Source organism: Canis lupus, chromosome 31, assembly GCF_011100685.1.
Source record: "Canis lupus familiaris isolate Mischka breed German Shepherd chromosome 31, alternate assembly UU_Cfam_GSD_1.0, whole genome shotgun sequence".
NCBI classification, from domain to species: domain Eukaryota; kingdom Metazoa; phylum Chordata; class Mammalia; order Carnivora; family Canidae; genus Canis; species Canis lupus.
Genome location: NC_049252.1, coordinates 1,083,599 through 1,102,668, shown reverse-complemented (window position 1 = coordinate 1,102,668; position 19,070 = coordinate 1,083,599). Strand labels below are relative to the sequence as shown.

The 19,070-nt window shown below is 39.8% G+C and overlaps 1 protein-coding gene across 1 annotated transcript; it reads right to left on the bottom strand.

The window, feature by feature from the left end:
- Positions 1-311: 311 nt before the first annotated feature.
- Positions 312-18,519, bottom strand: POU1F1 (POU class 1 homeobox 1). Its single transcript, NM_001006949.1, is given in 6 exon segments — positions 312-2,484; positions 3,333-3,393; positions 4,118-4,282; positions 7,810-8,034; positions 15,633-15,704; positions 18,285-18,519. Coding segments are annotated over 6 exon segments (876 nt in total). The 5' UTR covers positions 18,427-18,519; the 3' UTR covers positions 312-2,273.
- Between the last annotated feature and the right edge of the window lie 551 nt (positions 18,520-19,070).

The following is a 19,070-nucleotide window of genomic DNA, read 5'->3' as shown; positions in this document are numbered from 1 at the left end:
ACACAACATACATTACTCTTACTCTACTTCCCCATCCTCCCCAGAGCTTGAGTGCAGCTGCACACAGACACACCGCTCCCATCCCCGAACATGCAAAATATTTTTTACTAGATTAATCTTTCCACCATTAGAGATGGAAAAGTAAATGCGTGAATGAGTGTCAAGGTTCACAAGGACATAAGGTGGAAAGACTGTGGCTAAAGTCAACTTTACCATTTATTCCCAAGTTAGTCCCACATTTGCACAGAAAATTACATTCGTCACTTGTTTAATTGCAGTTTAGGATTCTAAACAATATTTTCTATTTTTATAAAAACTTCAATCTATATCTACTAAAATAAATGTAGTTAGAATAAATAGTCTCAAAAAACTCAATACAAATAAGTTAATAGTAAATACCAGTGCATTTACAATTAAGTTGTAAATAACTAAAGATTTGCTATTTCAAAATTAAGGATTCAAAATAATTCCTTTTAGGGAGAAAAATAACTTCCTAATGTTAGTTGTATCTAAACTGGAATGACCTTATGGAATGAATGATAGGATGATGATCGTGTCTATGTGATGATGATATTAGCATATGTACATGCTTATTTTTGTTGTAGAAAGACTAAATGTTCCTAGCAGATTCATATTTAAAGTGGAAAAAAGTCACTATTCAAATATTTATTGTGCATTATACTTTGTTTCTCTTTGCAACTTTCAGATACGCATATGTGCATTTTGCGTATGTAAATAAATGTATATCTGTACAACTACACATCCTATCCCTCCCTTTTGCAAACTGAAGGATCACTTCCCAATTAGTGTATGTAGTAAGCAGGTGAATTAATTACAGAGAAGGAATTTATATATCTACATGGCTGAATAATTTGGAATTTACTCTTGGATAATAAAAGTCTTTGTATATTTTGTTCAACCTCTCCTGGGTGCTAGATGTGTACTTAAGCATAGGTGATTAAGCTACTGCAAACGATCTCTTTATATTAATATATCAAAGTTTCTAGCCATCCAATTAATGGTGATTATGCATGCATAAACACCTATGATCTATAGAGATTATGACCTGTATAATTCTTGGTCTTTATTAATCTCACAGAAAGCTAAAACAGGACAGTATAATTTATTTAGTAAGCATTCTAAATCAGTAATGAAATTTGGTCTAATTGTTTTCACTTCTGTTATGTAAAATAAGTTACAAACACAGTGCCAGCAAATTTATGTATTTTAAATGCAAAAAAAAGTTCTCTTAGATTGATACCACGTTATAGTTTGCTTCTACTTGCAAATTTCAAAGAAATGCCTTATTAGTTAAATAAATATGTTCCCTGGATATAATTCTCCAAGTTTAAATACTCATGGTCAAACTTTTTCATCAACAATAAATCATAATCTAACCAATTAAACCAAAGTGATCGTCCTTTTTGATAGGATCCCGGATGATTTTCTGGGTTGTGAGACTTACTAAGTTAGGCACCCTTCAAGTAGTAAGTAGCAATTGTTAACAGCACAGTCCTTTGTTCATTTAACTAAGACTGCATGCCCACCAGGAGCAAACACTTTCCCAGGCATAAACAACAGCAAACAGCAAACAGGCCAGATAATCATTCCTGCACTGTGGTAGTTTAGGGTTCAAGAATCCATAATGCATATTGTCTGTCAATAAACATCAAAAAAGCTAAATCTGTGGGAAGAATAAAAGATAAAAATGTCGCCTCTAAGATTTATTCCTAAATGCACTAATGTAATTCAAAGGCACATCTTGCTCTTAAGTGCAAACTATTTAGTTCCAACAAACTATTATAGCTGATGGCAAGCAGGATGTCGGTTAAATCAGTTTTCTGATTGTATCTTCTACAGTGATATTCTTTATTTGGCATTATCAATGAAATGTTAAAAAGCTAATAAACAGCCTTTGGAAAAGAAATCTTAAACTAGAAGATCCATGTGCACACTGTGTATATGTGTGTGTGTGTCTGTAGATAGAGCAAGAGGAAGAGAGATTGAGAGGGAATCACTGTTTTAATCCTGTTGGTATCTTTGGCTTAAAAATGTACCGTTTGGCTTCTGAAAAGAATTACTTTAATGAAAATAGTTTGTCAATATTTAAATTGTATTCTTTAAGAAAAAAAAAGTAGAAAAGCCTCTGCAAAAGTTACTGATATAAAAATGATTTTTGAAGCCAGCCAAATAACTAATTTCTGGGGGTTTTTTTGTTGGAGAAGAGAAAGGGATGAAAAATAGAAAAACTCACTGCCATACAACAGTAAATTTTATCTGCATTCAAGATGCTCCTTAGAAATAGTAAATAAACTCTGATTCAGACTTGTTTTCACCCGTTTTTCTCTCTGCCTTCGATTGCAAAACCAAACTCTTACTACTTCTTTTTCAAGATTCAGTTCTTCAGCCATTCGCATGATCTCTTGAGAGGAAGGTTTATTCTGTTCTCCAAAGTGTCTCTCCAGAGCATCCTTAGCAGCAATACTGAGGGGAGGGGTACAGGTACAGAAGGGTGAGATTATGGTGTTTTCATGATGTTTTAGCAGATCAAAATTAAACTAATATTAACATGAAAATATTGCTTAAAGATTCTGAAAACACCCCCAAAGCTTCAACAAAGATAAATGTGCAGTCAGTGGAATATTTAGACGCTTGTTTTACGCAGGGTATGGTGAGTGGATCCCAGGAAGAAAGGTGTCCTAGGCTTTCTATGTGTACCCCACTCTGTGCCACTAGAGGGCGCTGACTTCCTGAAAAGGAAATGAACACTTGTGCGGGCATTTCTGGGTCCCTCAGGAATCATTTGTGGTTGACAATAGAAGAAATATTCAGTGAACGCATCGACTGAAACAAAAGCTGTATTTTAGCATTTCCTTCATAATTTTCACGCAAATTACCAAAAGATAACCCAACAATCTTGCCAGTTTGAAGTGCAAGAAATCACATTGGACTTTGATACACTGATAACTAGTTTTGCTATTTTTTAATAACCTAGATACCAAATTGCCAGAACAAGACATATCTAAAAGGACAGCAGAAATGGTCACTCTTTGTAGAAGTGATTGCTTAATTTCTGTTTTATCTAAAACTTGAGGAGTGTTCTTGACTTAAATAACCTACTTTTCTATCAAATGTTAAAAATTACTAGCTCACCATTTCTCACTAACGAATTATTAAATTATGCTTTTTCACCAATCTTGTTTTTTCAGTTGGCTCTATTCACCATACATTTATGTGCTATGTTGTACCTCTATTACCCTCAAATGCTCTTCCATTTGTATATATGTATATATTCCATCTCCTCTGTACGTTTTGATATCTCAAAAGAATACCTTATAGTTGTTCTTCGCTTCCTTTTTCTTTCATTTGCTCCCACTTTTTCATTGTATAAAGCTGTAATGGGGAATAGAGAAGTAATTATAAAATCAAAGTGGTTTTAAAAAAACTATCAGATTTGAGTTTCAAATTTTCTTTCTAAAACAATGCAAAATAAACTCGCTATACATTTTTGTTTTAAGTTTTTGCATTCTACATTATTTTACAGTATAAGACCAAGATAAAAATGTTAATGCGGAAATATTGATTTTGCAAAAAGCTTGTCTATAAATGATATCCCGATCACACTTTTCCTGGAACACTTGATTTAAATGTTTTCATACCTTGTTCTTTATCCAGCCTTAACGCTAGTATGAGTAGATGATTTTATTACGTTAGCAATTGCTTATGTACTTACTTGGAAGACTGGTGTGCACCAATGCTCTGGTTACAGTAATATCAGTTTATAAAAATTCATGTACATTTACTACAGTATGCACAAAGCCAGAAAATTTGGATGTGTTAAAATATTTCACCACTTAACGCCTCTGCCGCATTATCCAGAAAGCTGTCCTTATCTAGCTGCTTCTCTTACTATATTTAACTTCTCAGTAAACTTATTTCTATACTTGCATTAGCCTTCCTCTTTCAGTATTATGAAACACATTTCTTTTTCATCTGAAAGAGAAAAACAAAACCCAACTAAACCTCAAACCTCTCTGCTTTAGCCTAAATCCTACCAGTGGAAGTCACTGCTTTCAAGTTAAAACATCACAGAACTTCAGAGCGACAACTTCAGTACCTCCCACTTGCTCAGCTTCCTCCAGCCATTTAGATAAGATTGCTTTTAGTTTGCATGCATTTTTAAAGCTGAGCTGCAGGTTTTCAAATCGGCAGATAGTCGTTTGACTGAATTCAGAGCCATGCACAGCTGCCAGGGCTTCCCCCACGTTGGTTTGGGTGTATCCTGTGAAAGGACAGGAAGGACCCGTTAGCTTCAGCTATTCAAGAAGCATTCATTGTGGCCTGTGATCACAGAAATCTTTGTGTCTTTCTTTGTTAACTATTAAATATTGCTTTTGAGCATATATTCATTGGCAATTTAGAATTATTTAGTAAGTTCAGTGTAGACTTGTCCAGTACTTCAAAAAATACTGCTGGTTAATTTCTCCTAGAAGTCAAAAGAATTTAGACAGGAATAGCCACCATTCACAATATGCAGTGAAATTGGATAGATGTGTCATAAACACTTTATAAGACACAAATTCTTGCTCTCTTTATTATTATTAAATATCTGATGATATATGCTAAACAATATGGTACATTAAATATGATGCATGTTATATGATGATATAAATATTTTCATCTCAACTGTAAGAGTACAAAATCAACTATATTGTTAAATGGCACCAAATAAAATAAAACTAAGAATCATGCTGACTTTCCCTAAAAAAATGTTTATTACGAGACTGATCACCCAATATTTTACGTGTATTTCTGAGCACATTCATTATATCATTTGGTAATGCTTCTGTCTTCAGGCCAGAGATCTTCATTGATTGTCCTAAAACATTTTTAGAGTACAAGCTGATATTGGCCGTCAACGTGGAATTTGAAATATAGCAATATAAATAGCAAACTGAAAATGGTTGTTATAAAGATGTCTACCGCTGTGTTTATTACAAATAGTAACCTCATATTAATTCAGGGCCTAAAGTTATATATATATGTCTGTATGCATCAAGTGGTCACATATGATGCCTATCAATAAATATCATTACAAAATTACCTGTGGTTCATTCCACAAGTGCAGAGGATAGAACTACATTTTCAGTCCATTTAAAAGATATGCTACTTCATGAATTTAAATCAAGGTTAATTATCATAGTTATTTTATGTTAAAAACACTACTGAATAGAAAGTGTGCCAAGGTTTTGAGCAGACAGTTCACAAAGAATTACAATGACTATAAAACACACGAAGTAACAACTTTTCAGTCTTCACTCATAAATTTAAAATGAAGTCACTGAGGCACCTGGGTGGCTCAGTTAAACTTCAGACTCTTGATTTTTTTTTTTTATTTTAGAAATTTTATTTATTATTCACGAGACAAACACTCAGAGCACAGAGGCAGAGACACAGGCAGAGGGACAAGCAAGCTCCCTGCCAGGAGCCCCTGGGACTCGATCCCAGGACCAGGGGAAATGACCTGAGTCAAAGGCAGACCCTCAACCACTGAGCCACCCAGGGGCCCCAAGGACTCTTGATTTGGGCTCAAGTCACGATCTCAGGGTCATGAGATGGAGCCCTGTGTGGGGGTTGGCCCTGAGTGTGAAGCCTTAAGATTCCCTCTCTTCCTCTTCCTCTGCCCCTCCCCCGACCATGCTCTTTTACTCTTCCCCTCTTTTAAAAACAAAAATTCCATGGGGACCAACCATTTTTACCTATGTGATTTGCAAAGATCCAAAACTTTAATCCATAGTTTCCTTTCAAGTATTTACTTATTCTATGTGCTTCCAGTGTTCTAAGGGCTGAGGATATGCCTTTAAGGAAAAATAAAAACGGATAAAGAACAAACTGCTTTCATTAAAGATAATATTCTAAGGAGTTTGCCAAAAGACACCTGTGGTAAAATTTGGCACCTCTATATAGACCAATTTGACAAAATCATAAATACACATGCACTTTAATCAAGAAATTGTGCTTCTAACATTTGTCCTACGTATGTATTTACATAGGTACGAGATGACGTTTGAAAAGCGAGTCGTTGTAAGATAATTTTTAACACTGTGAGATTGGAAGGCGCCTGGGGGGCTCCGTTGGTTGAGTCCGCCTGTGGCTCAGGTCGTGACCCGGGTCCTGGGATCAAGCCCCACGTTGGGCTCCCTGCTCAGCGCGGAGCCTGCATCTCCCTGTGCCTCTGCCTCTGCCTTCACTGTGCTCTCTCACTCACTCTCCCTCTCAAATAAATAAACAAAACCTTAAAAATCCACGAAGTTTGGTGATAACCTGAATTCAGTAGGGGACTAAACAATATATTCATAAATTGGAGTTTGATGGACTCATTCACAGAAAGTGAGAGAAAGCAAAGCTCCCAAAAGTCAGAACGGAAAGCTCTCTAACACAAACGGTCAAATAAACGTCTGCGCCAAGGAATACACGTGTTGGCCGAAACGCAGAAGGCGTCTCCGGCGGGACACGGGCCCGGGCGGCGGGGAGGGCGCCTCCGCCCCTTCGCCCCAGCAGCGCCTCACCGAACCGCCCGTCTATTCCAAAGGCCGAATCAAGAGGGGGAGCTAGGGCGTCAAGGCCGACCTCGGGGGAGCAGGCTGCGGGGTCAAGGCCGACCTCGGGGGAGGCAAGCTGAGGCGTCAAGGCCGACCTCGGGGGAGCAGGCTGAGGCGTCAAGGCCGACCTCGGGGGAGGCAAGCTGAGGGGTCAAGGCCGACCTCGGGGGAGCAGGCTGTGGGGTCAAGGCCGACCTCGGGGGAGCAGGCTGTGGGGTCAAGGCCGACCTCGGGGGAGCAGGCTGTGGGGTCAAGGCCGACCTCGGGGGAGCAAGCTGTGGGGTCAAGGCCGACCTCGGGGGAGCAGGCTGAGGGGTCAAGGCCGACCTCGGGGGAGCAGGCTGTGGGGTCAAGGCCGACCTCGGGGGAGCAAGCTGTGGGGTCAAGGCCGACCTCGGGGGAGCAGGCTGTGGGGTCAAGGCCGACCTCGGGGGAGCAAGCTGAGGCGTCAAGGCCGACCTCGGGGGAGGCAAGCTGAGGGGTCAAGGCCGACCTCGGGGGAGCAGGCTGTGGGGTCAAGGCCGACCTCGGGGGAGCAGGCTGTGGGGTCAAGGCCGACCTCGGGGGAGCAGGCTGTGGGGTCAAGGCCGACCTCGGGGGAGCAAGCTGTGGGGTCAAGGCCGACCTCGGGGGAGCAGGCTGTGGGGTCAAGGCCGACCTCGGGGGAGCAAGCTGAGGCGTCAAGGCCGACCTCGGGGGAGGCAAGCTGAGGGGTCAAGGCCGACCTCGGGGGAGCAGGCTGTGGGGTCAAGGCCGACCTCGGGGGAGCAGGCTGTGGGGTCAAGGCCGACCTCGGGGGAGCAGGCTGTGGGGTCAAGGCCGACCTCGGGGGAGCAAGCTGAGGCGTCAAGGCCGACCTCGGGCGAGGCAAGCTGAGGCGTCAAGGCCGACCTCGGGCGAGGCAAGCTGAGGGGTCAAGGCCGACCTCGGGGGAGCAGGCTGAGGGGTCAAGGCCGACCTCGGGGGAGCAGGCTGAGGCGTCAAGGCCGACCTCGGGGGAGCAGGCTGAGGCGTCAAGGCCGACCTCGGGGGAGCAGGCTGAGGCGTCAAGGCCGACCTCGGGCGAGGCAAGCTGCGGAAAGGACGAGCGCGCTGACGCAGTCGGCGTCGGGGCCGGGGAAGCCGCGTCCCCCCCGCTCGCGGAGCCCGGCCCGGCCCGGCCCAGCCCAGCCCGCCGCGCCGAGCGCCCGGCCCCGCAGGCGCCTACCTAGCTTGATTCTCCTCACTTTGAATTCGTTGGCGAACTTCTCGAGCTCTCGGATTTCTGGAGACTCCGTGTCTACGGGCTCCTCAGCCAGTTTGCTCCTCCGCCTGAGCTCCTGCTTGAAGTCGGCGACCGCGGGGCCCTCCGCGAGGAGCGGCTGGTGCGCGGCGGGGAAGCCGGGGCCCAGGCCGTGCTCCGGTAACTTGTAGAGACACGGGGTCAGGCCACCTGTGAGCAACCGGGAGAGCGAAGGACAAGGCTGTCGTGGTCACCGCCGAGCCGCGCAGCCGCAGGAGAGGAGGCCGCGGAGCAAGGCCGCCCCCCCCCGCCCCCGGCCCCCGGCCCCCCCGCCCCGCCCGCCTCCACCGAGCAATGGAAACAAAACTGAAGCCCGAGGGGAAGAGCGGGGAACCGCAAAGCCTTCAAAACAAAGAAGCAAATTCTCCCAGAAGCGTGCTGTCCGTGATTTCGTTTTTCTCTTAAAAGACACACTTTTCTGTGAATCACCTCCTGGTCCAACTAAACCCGGGGGCGTGTTTCCATCTCTGTTTTCCGTGGTTCCGTCAGGCCATCCAGGACGTTTATCATCATCAAGGCATATGCTTAAACGCTCTGCTGGCAAGTTTTCTTAGGGGCGGAAAACTGACTTTACGATACTAAGAAGCCCCACTACTTCATCAGCGAAATAAAACTGGCTTCAAAGGGGAAATAATCAGGTCTTTTTTTTTTTAATTTAACAAAGGCAGGTAAAAAGAAAATTATGAGAACATAAAATACATTAATAGGATTACATAGATTTAAGGAGTGAGTAGACCAAAGATAATTTTTAAAGTTCTGTGAAAAGTCAGCATCAAGGGACGCCGGGGTGGCTCAGTGGTTGAGTCTCTGCCTTCCGCCCAGGGCGTGACCCCGGGGTCGCAGGATCGAGTCCCGAGTCCCGCATGGGGCTTCCTGCGGGGAGCCTGCTTCTCCCTCTGCCTGTGTCTCTGCCTCTCTCTCTCTCTCTCTCTCTGTCTTTCATGAATAAATAAATCTAGAAAAAAAAAAAAAAAACCACCAAAGTGGGCCTTGCTGGCTCTGCGGGTATGCACAGGCTTGAACCTAAGAGCAAAGGAGGAGCACTGAAGATTAAAAAAAAAAAAAAAAAGGGATCCCTGGGTGGCGCAGCGGTTTGGCGCCTGCCTTTGGCCCAGGGCGCGATCCTGGAGATCCGGGATCGAGTCCCACATCGGGCTCCTGGTGCATGGAGCCTGCTTCTCCCTCTGCCTGTGTCTCCGCCTCTCTCTCTCTCTCTCTCTGTGACTATCATAAATAAATAAAAAAATTAAAAAAAAATTAAAAAAAAAGTCAGCATCAAGATTTCTTGAAAAGTATACGATATAATACAATAATTTCTTGATTATTATTTAAGAAGAAAAATAAGTGGCAAGGAAGGGTGCAATTCCATAGATGATGGGCATTCACCTGTAAATGTTAAAGCATTAGATCAATTGAGTTAAATGAAAAATCACACAAAAGACTAAAAGATCTGTTTTTTAAAAAACTGTGACCAGATTTCATCCTTTACTAGGAAAGGAGAGTGCCTCAGTTGGGGAGCATGGGTGAAAAGGTAGCATAAGCCAAATTTCCACACATTACTTCTGTTTTCCTCATCAGTACATCACGTTTTTATTGGTAGAGATTTCACTCCGATTTATATTAAATGACACTTGTATAACCAAGACATTTTGATATAAATAAAATATTTGGTGATTAATCATTTTTCTTATGATTATAAATAAATATTTAAACTAAAAATAAATTGCTATTGAATGTTTGCTATAATCATTCTTGAAAACACTGGAAAAATATATCAAGTTTATGCTTCCTATTATTTCTCTATAAATACATTCACAAATCAAAGACATGAGTAATAATATAGTTTTCCAGAATATATAAATCTTACATTAAAATATCAATATGTAATGACTAAAGAATAGTATTAAGTCAGCAAATTGTTGACTTGTATTACTTATATGACAATGTGTAATTATAAAGTCTACCCCTCTCCAGTGGGCTATATTCTTTTTTGAAGCAAAACAAATATAAAAGTGAGGGTTTAAACAAAATAGCATAAAATAAAGTTAGCTGCTTTGAAAAATATTTGAAAGAAATTGTTCCTGTCTAAAAAAAAAATCCGTGCTGCTTTTATAAACCTAAATTACCAGTTTTACTTTTTAAAGTTAATCATCCATTTTATGCTTTAGTGGGTTGTATATTGATCAGACCAGATAGCATATTTAAAAGCAGTTGTATCAATTTTTAATTTACTATATAGTTCATTTTTAAAAAGGTTTATTAGTTTGGGGTGTTATTTTTAGCTTTCTATTAGTTTTGGATTTCTGTGAGTTGAAGTAAAAGAAAAGACTCACCTACAGTGAAAGAATACTGATCACGTTTATTTTAGCATTTACTTAGCATTTATCTCAAGACTTTATTTTCACTTAGGCTCTCAGAGTTGGATGTTAGATAAATGAAAAATCTTTCATCATCCAAAAATACCAAATGTCCTTTAAGACACTTAAAGAAGAAATACTCTAAGAGTAAAAGCAGTGAGAAAAAAAATAGGCTGCTGGGTTTTTTTTTTTCTCTTACCATGTATTTTTTAACTGAAGTATAATAGATACACAATGTCACATTAGTTTCAGGTGCACGGCACAGTGATTGGACACCTTTAGACATTATGCTGTGCTTGCTCTAAGTACAGCCACCATCCATCACTACAGGTGATGCTCTTAAGATACCAATGACTGTGGTCCCCTTGCTGTACCTTTCATCCCTGTGACGTCCATTCCATAACCGGAGCCTGTATCTCCCTCTCCCTTTCGCCCATTTTGCCTATTTCTCTACGCACTTTCCTTTGGCAACCATCAGTTCTTTGAATTAATGGGTCTGTTTCTACTTCACTCATGGTTTTGTTTTTTAGATTCTACATATTCACAAACTCATATGGTATTTGCCTTTCTCTGACTTATTTCACTCAGCATAACACCCTCTAGCTCCATTCATGTTGTCACAAATGGCCTTCTCAGTTTTCTTTTTTTAGAGATGGGGAGGAGGGGCAAAGGGAGAGAGAGAGAATCTTAAGCAGGCTGCATGTCCAGTGAGGAGCCCAATGTGGGGCTTGATCTCCCAACCCTGAAATCATGACCTGAGCTGAAATCAAGAGTTGAACACTTAACCCACTAAGCCACCCAGACACCCCCATTTCATTATTTAAGGCTGAGTAATACCTCACTGTATATGTATGTGTAGGCTGCTATTTGATTTTGCACCTTTAATGTATGGCACGTTAACCTATGTCAGATTTTTATTTTCCATGAGTAATTTGTTACATATCTTTTATATGATAAACCGTAAGTTCTGAATTTGTTAGCAATCTTAGTCATTATTTTCAATTTTTCTTGCTGGCCATAGTCACACATCAGTACAAATCTCATGTCATACTTTGTGTTGTGTTCCATTCACATTTGTCATCTTCTTAGCCTTATGTAAGTGAGGTAGAAAGAATATTTTTTATTCACAATTTAAAATTTAAAAAATTGAAGTAAAAGGAAATAACCTCCCTTGGGTGCTACATGAATCAACTATACAGTTAAAATTGAAGTCCAGGGCAGCCCAGGACTGGCTCAGTGGTTTGGCGCCGCCTTCAGCCCAGGGCATGATCCTGGAGACCTGGGATAGAGTCCCACGTCAGGTTCCCTGCATGGAGCCTGCTTCTGTCTCTGCCTCTCTCTGTGTCTCTCATTAATAAATAAATAAAATCTTTAAAAAAAAAGAAAAAATTGAACATGAGTCTATGAAAAGAGCACAGGGGATATCATATTCAAAGGTTCGGCATCCAAAGCAAAAAGGAAAACACAATGTATGATAATGTTTGCATTTTTCATGATGTGACTACATGCAGAGTTATCCACTCAGACACGGTTTTCCTGGAGCGAACCTGAAACAGGAATTCAGGACAGTCACAGGTACGCCCGACAACCTACCATGGGGTCCTGTAACTGGGGGAGAGTGGAGAGTGACTGGTATACATAGCAAGATATTTTTAAAATCTTTCCAAAGCACTGATTATTAGGGGGGGTGGGGAGAAGAAGATAAAAGCAGCAGGGAGTCCTGAGCAGCAGAGATCCCATGAACCGCTCCCCAAACATGGACCAAGCCAAGTGCCCGTCAGCCTAAAGAGCCACGCGGCTAAGGAGCTGGGAAGGATCCGCACAGCATCCAGAGCCCCGAAGTATATCTCCGTCCAGCAGAGGGAGAGGCAGGCTCCTTTTGGGGAGCCCGATGCGGGACTTGATCCCAGGACTCCAGGATCACACCCTGACCCAAAGGCAGATGCTCAAATGTTGAGGCACCCGGGCGTCCCTCAAATTAATTTTTAAATAGGGACTTTCACACCTCACCTGGGTTTGGCCGTCATATAATATGACCTTGTTGAGTCTAAGACTCATTGCCACATGGCTGCTGTGCCGTCCCCAGGCCTGGTGGGCAGCGGGGGCAGCCTGTGGAACATGTTTCTTGGCTTCACACAGCCTCAGAAGCTTGGGAGCAGGAACAATTTCAGATACTCAAGAATTAGAGGTTTGAGGGTTTTTTTTTTTTTTAATGTCATGTTTTTCTAGAAGAGATTTTGAAGGGCATTTTTAATTTGCTGTAGGCTGTTGAATTATCTGAATTCTCAGGAAGGAAGGATAGAAGGCATTTAGGTACAAGTGTATCTCAAGAGAAGATCATAGGAAAAACAAGTCGAGTTGGTACAAATCTACCACAATTGAACAGTGCTAGCACTCACCCCAACCCAGATATGAGACAGAAACTAGGATGGGTTAAGTGACTAGAACAAGGTTTGTAATTAGTTCATGGCATGGCTGATTCATTCCTCTCTGTCAGTCATTCTTTTTGGTGTGCCTACATCTGGCCCACAAGGCACCATGGATTCATCTGGTAATTACCAAGTCCTCTCCACCAATCTTAACAAAGTAGTAGCTACAGCTCTTCCCTTTCAGTGGGTTATTAATTTAATGAAATGCTCAAACTAAAGGTAAGCATCAGAATATGAGCTATAAGATTGCCACATTAAAATAAAGCAATTTTGTATGCTTTGAAATATAGGTCTTTCTCCATCTTTCCTTTCATGTGGCATATATGACAATGAACCTGTCTTTGTTGTAGATGATAAGATGCTCCTGTGAATTGTGTGGAAGAGGCTGATTTGATGAATGCCTTGAGACTTCTCAGAAAATTCTGACATAACCAGTTTCTCTTGTGTATTTTATGCCTTTGCTCTCTTATATTTGAATCCCTGTGTTTTATAACTCAATTTATGTAGCTTCTCTGGGGATAAAGACAGGAGAGTTCAGATTCTCTGAGGTTTAATTTGCTATGATGCAAATACTCATACTAAACATATGTCAAAATAGTGACATTCTAACAATAAAGCATATCACTCTCAAAAAATACTCCAGTATAATGTCTATGCTGGCTATGGTGAGTTTTTCTTTCAGTGACAACATATATTTACTATTTACTTTTAAGACTATGGTGATACATTCAAATCATGATATCATTTTGCTACTCATGTGACTAACCCAGGCTTTGGATCATTTTAAGGGGCTTTTCTGGGGGACACTCCTTTTCAACTACAGCTGAGGGCAATAGGCAACACAGCCTGAGCTGCCTATGGACTCTCATTGTGAACCTGGGCCCAGAAATGAGAAACACGTTAGAATTGTCAGGCCAGCCGCAGATCCACTAGGCCAGTAGCCAGTGGCCTCGATCTGGTGGGGAGGGAGGTGGTAGCAAAAACCATCTTGAAGTATTTGGGTTGGGGGCAACTAGGTGGTTCAGTCAGTTATGCATCCAACTCTTGATTTTGGCTCAGGTTATGATCTCAGAGTTGAGATAGAGCCTCATGTCAGGCTCCGCACTCGTGGGCATGGTTCCTGCTCAAGATTCTCTCTCTCACTCTCCCTCTCCCTCTGCCTCTACCCTACTTCTCTCTCTCTCTCTCTCTCTCTCTCTCTGTGTGTGTGTCTCTCCCTTTCTAAAAGAAAAAAAAAAAAGGTATTTGGTCTGTGGCTGATGTTATCTTTGTGCTAACCTCAATCCATTGCTGCCTGTTGGTTATAGAAGGTGCCTAAAGTTGGACCTGGGTTTGTGAGAATCGCTGTGAATGAACAGCAAGGACTCTCCTCCAAGAGACAGCAGCACATGGCCATGTGCTTGTCATTTCCTATCTTCATAATCAAAATGGGTTTGGGCCATGCAGGGCATACTGCCTGAACTCTAGTGGCTAAATGTACCTTTTACTATTTTTATAATGAAAGTCATTTACCATCAACAAGGACTGTTCTCATTAACCATGAGTGCTGATTAACTTAAATATATGTATCATAAATGATCAGTTTTCAAAGGGGAAAATATGGTTGTCCCTCTTTTATAATTATTAAAGAGTTATTAGAACATACAGGTAATCACTAAGGACACATCAGTCTTCATTTTACCATAAATGTAAGGATTCTAGTTTATTCAGAATGCTACTTGATAGATTCTAAGTGAAGCTAATTTGTTCTGAAATATTTTATTTTATTTTATTTTATTGGAATATTTTATTTTAAGATTTAAGTGTTAGTCTCAAACTGAAAATTATGGAGAAATTAAATAGCAGTGAACTAAATTTTTTGTTCAATTTTACTTCAAATTTATAGTCATAAATCCATGGTTTTTTTCCATCACTTATGATGGATGACAAGAAGACACAGCAGTTAGAATATGATTCCTTTATTAAAGCTTCTCTCCCCCCACTCTGTCACTCTTTCTCTTTCTAACACACACACACTCATTTTCTCACATAGAGCCCCAGTAGTTTATTGTCATTCATAAGATTTCTCTCCCTACTACAAAAATGAATATAAAAGATCAAAAATAGCTAAAAAATATGTGAACAAAATTGTGTACTTTATTAAACCATCAAAATCTTTTTTCTGGCCATATCCTAAAATTAAGCCGTAAGTTTCATTATGAAGATTAGGTCAGATTTTCCTCTTCCTTAAGGAATGTGTTATCACTGCTTTCATCCAAGCATCAATAAATAGTTAACCTTGATCTAGTGATGCTTTATTTATCCAGAGAAGAAACATAAGTAACTTCAACTCTTCAATCTCATTTAAGACTAACAATAGCTTAGAGATGCCAAAACTACAAATGACTATCACTAAAGCCACTACAACTTATCTTGACTTTCAATGTCTTATTTATATTTATGGACCAAATGTCCAGAAGAAATATCGCAGTGAGGGGATGTTTTATAAATCTGTGATGTTTGCTTTGATAGCCACATGAGGCTATTAAGCACTTGAAATAGGGCTAGTAGTGCAGCTGAAGAACTCAATTTTAAATCTGGCCTTATTTAGCTAATTTATGTTTAAATTTAAATTACCACATTAGGTTAGTCACTACTGTAATATTACTGGATTGAGCCCACCAATAACATCAAGTGACAATCAGCAGTTTGGTAGTAGTCAATTAGAAGTAAAAATCATACAAAGCAAACAAAAGAGTTAAGCACAGAAGTTCAGGGTTATATAGAACAGGGGCAATCAAGTTTTAACCATTATGGTCTCTGAAGGCACTCCGTATCAGGGAACACAGGGATTTACCAATGATTTCTAAGGTTAGGAGATGAGAATTTCATGATACGCTCTGGTCAAGATTCCCTCAGATCCAAGAAATAGGTTCTAAGTGTCCCCATACTCAATCTCATATATGCAGACAATTTTTCTTACCTGCCATAACTCCATAGGTAGATGGCTGGTTTCCATAATGACAGGAAGGAACAGAATAATGAAGTCCTGTTGCTGTGTTTCCCATTGTCACCAAGAAATATGCATGCAAACATTTAGGAGTTTGGATCAAAAACAAAATAGACGGGACTGATAAGAAAATGTATGAGGATTCAAGACACATTCATTTCATTGCAAAAATACACATTTATAAGATTCTTAAAGTTATATGGCAGTAATTTGTTTTCATTTGGGGGAAATTCTCTGATATACATAGGTTAAAAGCAGAAATCAAAGTTTGTCTCAAGTAATCAGATCCTAAATCATCAGTGTGGATGATAGGACTCATTAACTATGCTGTGCTCTGTGAAGGGGTAACTGACCAGTTTGGCTGTTGGCCACTTGGGAGTTGCAAACTTCTCGTAGGTTCCATCCCATATAGACATTACAATAAAGTGACTAGAGGAATAATCAATTTAAATTCTTTTGTAATATGGTATTATATGTGGTTTTTCTCTGGAAGAATGAATACAGAAATCAACTCTTGACAGTCTTTACTTCTGCTTATTCTCCTAACAAATTTCTTCCATCAAAGAGAAAATGGCCAAGCAACTAGCCTATAAATGGATACAATCGTAAAAATCCCACTAAATTCAGAGGTTTATGGAAAACCTGTGACAATGTATGATGTGTGAATGTTGATGCTGAAACCAAGAAGTGATAGGTTTTCTGCATGCAAACAATCAGTTCAACAATTCCAATAATAAAGCTGGTTAAAAATAAATGATTGCTGAATGACTTGAAATCTATAAAGGTTGTACCTCATATATAAATATAACCATTCACAAATAGTTACTTGCCTTGTGGAATCAATTTCATAATAATGAAAGTAAATTTACATCACTAAATTTTTATCAGGCTTTAAACATGAATCACCAAGTTGAATAAGAGTTTAGGTGTTGACAATAAAAGGACTGTTTCTCTATGTATTTTACTTTCTCATTTGAGATATTATAAAATAGAGAATTAGAATCCTTTGAAAAGGGATCCCTGGGTGGCGCAGTGGTTTGGCACCTGCCTTTGGCCCAGGGCACGATCCTGGAGACCCGGGATCGAATCCCACATCGGGCTCCCGATGCATGGAGCCTGCTTCTCCCTCTGCCTGTGTCTCTGCCTCTCTCTCTCTGTGACTATCATAAAAAAAAAAAAAAGAATCCTTTGAAAACATTGAGATACAATCCAGTAATTAAAGACATGTGGTCACTTCAGAAGCAAAATATTTTCTCTTACTATTGATAAATCTTCAATATTTTAGAATATCTGCACAATTTCCATTTTATAATTAACATGTAGAAAGAACTGAAGTCATTTTACATTATAATGATATTTTATATTATAATGATTACATGTAAAAATCTTACTATGCAATCTAAAATTAAACAAATAAACCCAAATGTTCTTCTCATTATAAACAATGATTATAGTTTCTTACCTAGTATAGTATCATTTGATGGAAAATTTATAAAATCAATGCTATTATCATATATTTAAATGCCTATTATTTAAATACATATTAAAAATAGAGAAATCTGTTATTTAAATATATAGTTAGTTACGTGATCATTGTTTAAGTTTATTTATAACGTATTTTTGGTTAAAATACTGTATTATATTTTCTAAAAAATATGTTTGGGAAACTTCCACTATTGTCTTTTTATTTAAATTATGAGAATCTTTAATAGATGAAAAACAAAACAAAACAAAACAAAACCTCTATATTAATAATTTCACCAAAATCCAGATATACACTCTAGATTTTAAAAATTCAGCTGCAGATTAATCCCAAACTTACATATGAAAGAAATTTACTCAACTCATGGCTTTGTCTATTCATAAAGCTACTTTAAAAAACTTTGTTACCCTGTAATGGATGCATTAGCAACACATACCTCTTTGACTGCATCTAAGACAACATATTCAAATTTTCAAGCTTAACTTATATGTTAGAAAGTCACATAAGAAAATATTAAAACTTGGCTAGAGAGATTGTACTCTCTTCAGAACTCAGTTTTAAGATATTTTAACCCACTTTGTGGGTTCTAAATGCTACATACTGCTTCTAGCTTTGATTTTTGATTTTTGAATTATGCTAAAAATGTCTGTTAAAATCATTTAATTATATTATTCTTTGAAATCCCTTGTTGCTGGTATTGGGAATCATTCAGTTGTGTTTACTATGAGGTATATGGCTATTCTTAGGCGTGGTAATACAAATAAATCTTTAAAGAAGATAAAGAAGTAACACCTTTTAAACACTAAATTGCTCAGTCCATTTCTTTAGTTTTGTTCCTTATCCCTACCTAAATGTTTACATAAAGATGGTTTTGGGATCAAAAACACTCAGACTCACGGTTTACCTTTGTTGAAGAGTGATTTTATAATAAAATCGACAATTAAAATGTCCACTCTTAATAATACTCTTCAAAAATGTCTTAGGTTGCCTGGCTTTTTCAATATCCTTACTGTTTAACTTAAAACGAATTAAAATGAAGGAGAAACTAAGAGACGCAAAGGGATCCTACAGTAGCCAGATTCCAGGCATCAGCTCTGCAATCTGTAGGCCCCTGACCGCGCAGACAGGTGTGGCCCCGGTACCTGTGGACACCACGTTGGTGGCGTGGTTGGAGCCTGGGAGGCACTCGGCCGCGCCGGGGTGCATGATCAGAGGCAGGGCTGCAGAAGCCTCAGAATTCAGGGGTAGAAAGGTGTCAGCCGAAGTAAAGGGTTGGCAGCTCATTCCCACGAGAGGGCTGAGGAGAACTGCTGCTGCCCGGGTCAGTGTTACTCTATCCCCGCTTCAAAGGGCCGGTCCAGCGCTGCCTGCGCAGACACATCAGGAGGGCCGCCGCCGGGAGCGCGTGCTGGCGCTTATACCGCGGGAAATCCCTTTATACATGTTAATCGTCTTTTCCCAGGGGTATTGCTTTATCTAACCGAACTGCCTTCCTTCTCGCCCAAGCATAATCCATGCCCAAGAGGGAACCTGGTTCTGGGGTGCAGGTGGAGGGAGAGGGAGAAATCCGAGACTTTGAGAACTTTAGAAAAGATTCAGGAACTTTAGAAATAAATGTCCCACCAAGAAATAATCTCAAAATGAATTGAAAAGTGCTAGGTGTCTTTTTGTTACTAATACAATAACAGATTTTTATATAGGAGATTCTTTTTGATAACTTCTTATTAGATCTGTAAAACAACAGAAACACTACAAAAACTTTTTAAAAACTAGAAGTTTAAATTGAAAGAGCATAGAAGACTAAATACGACAATGAATGTATTGCCACCTATTGATTCAGACTCAACAATGCAATTTTGAAAAATTATGTAAACTGATTTGTATGCTCTAAATAGAAAATAGAAAAATATTGAATAAAATTGTAGTAC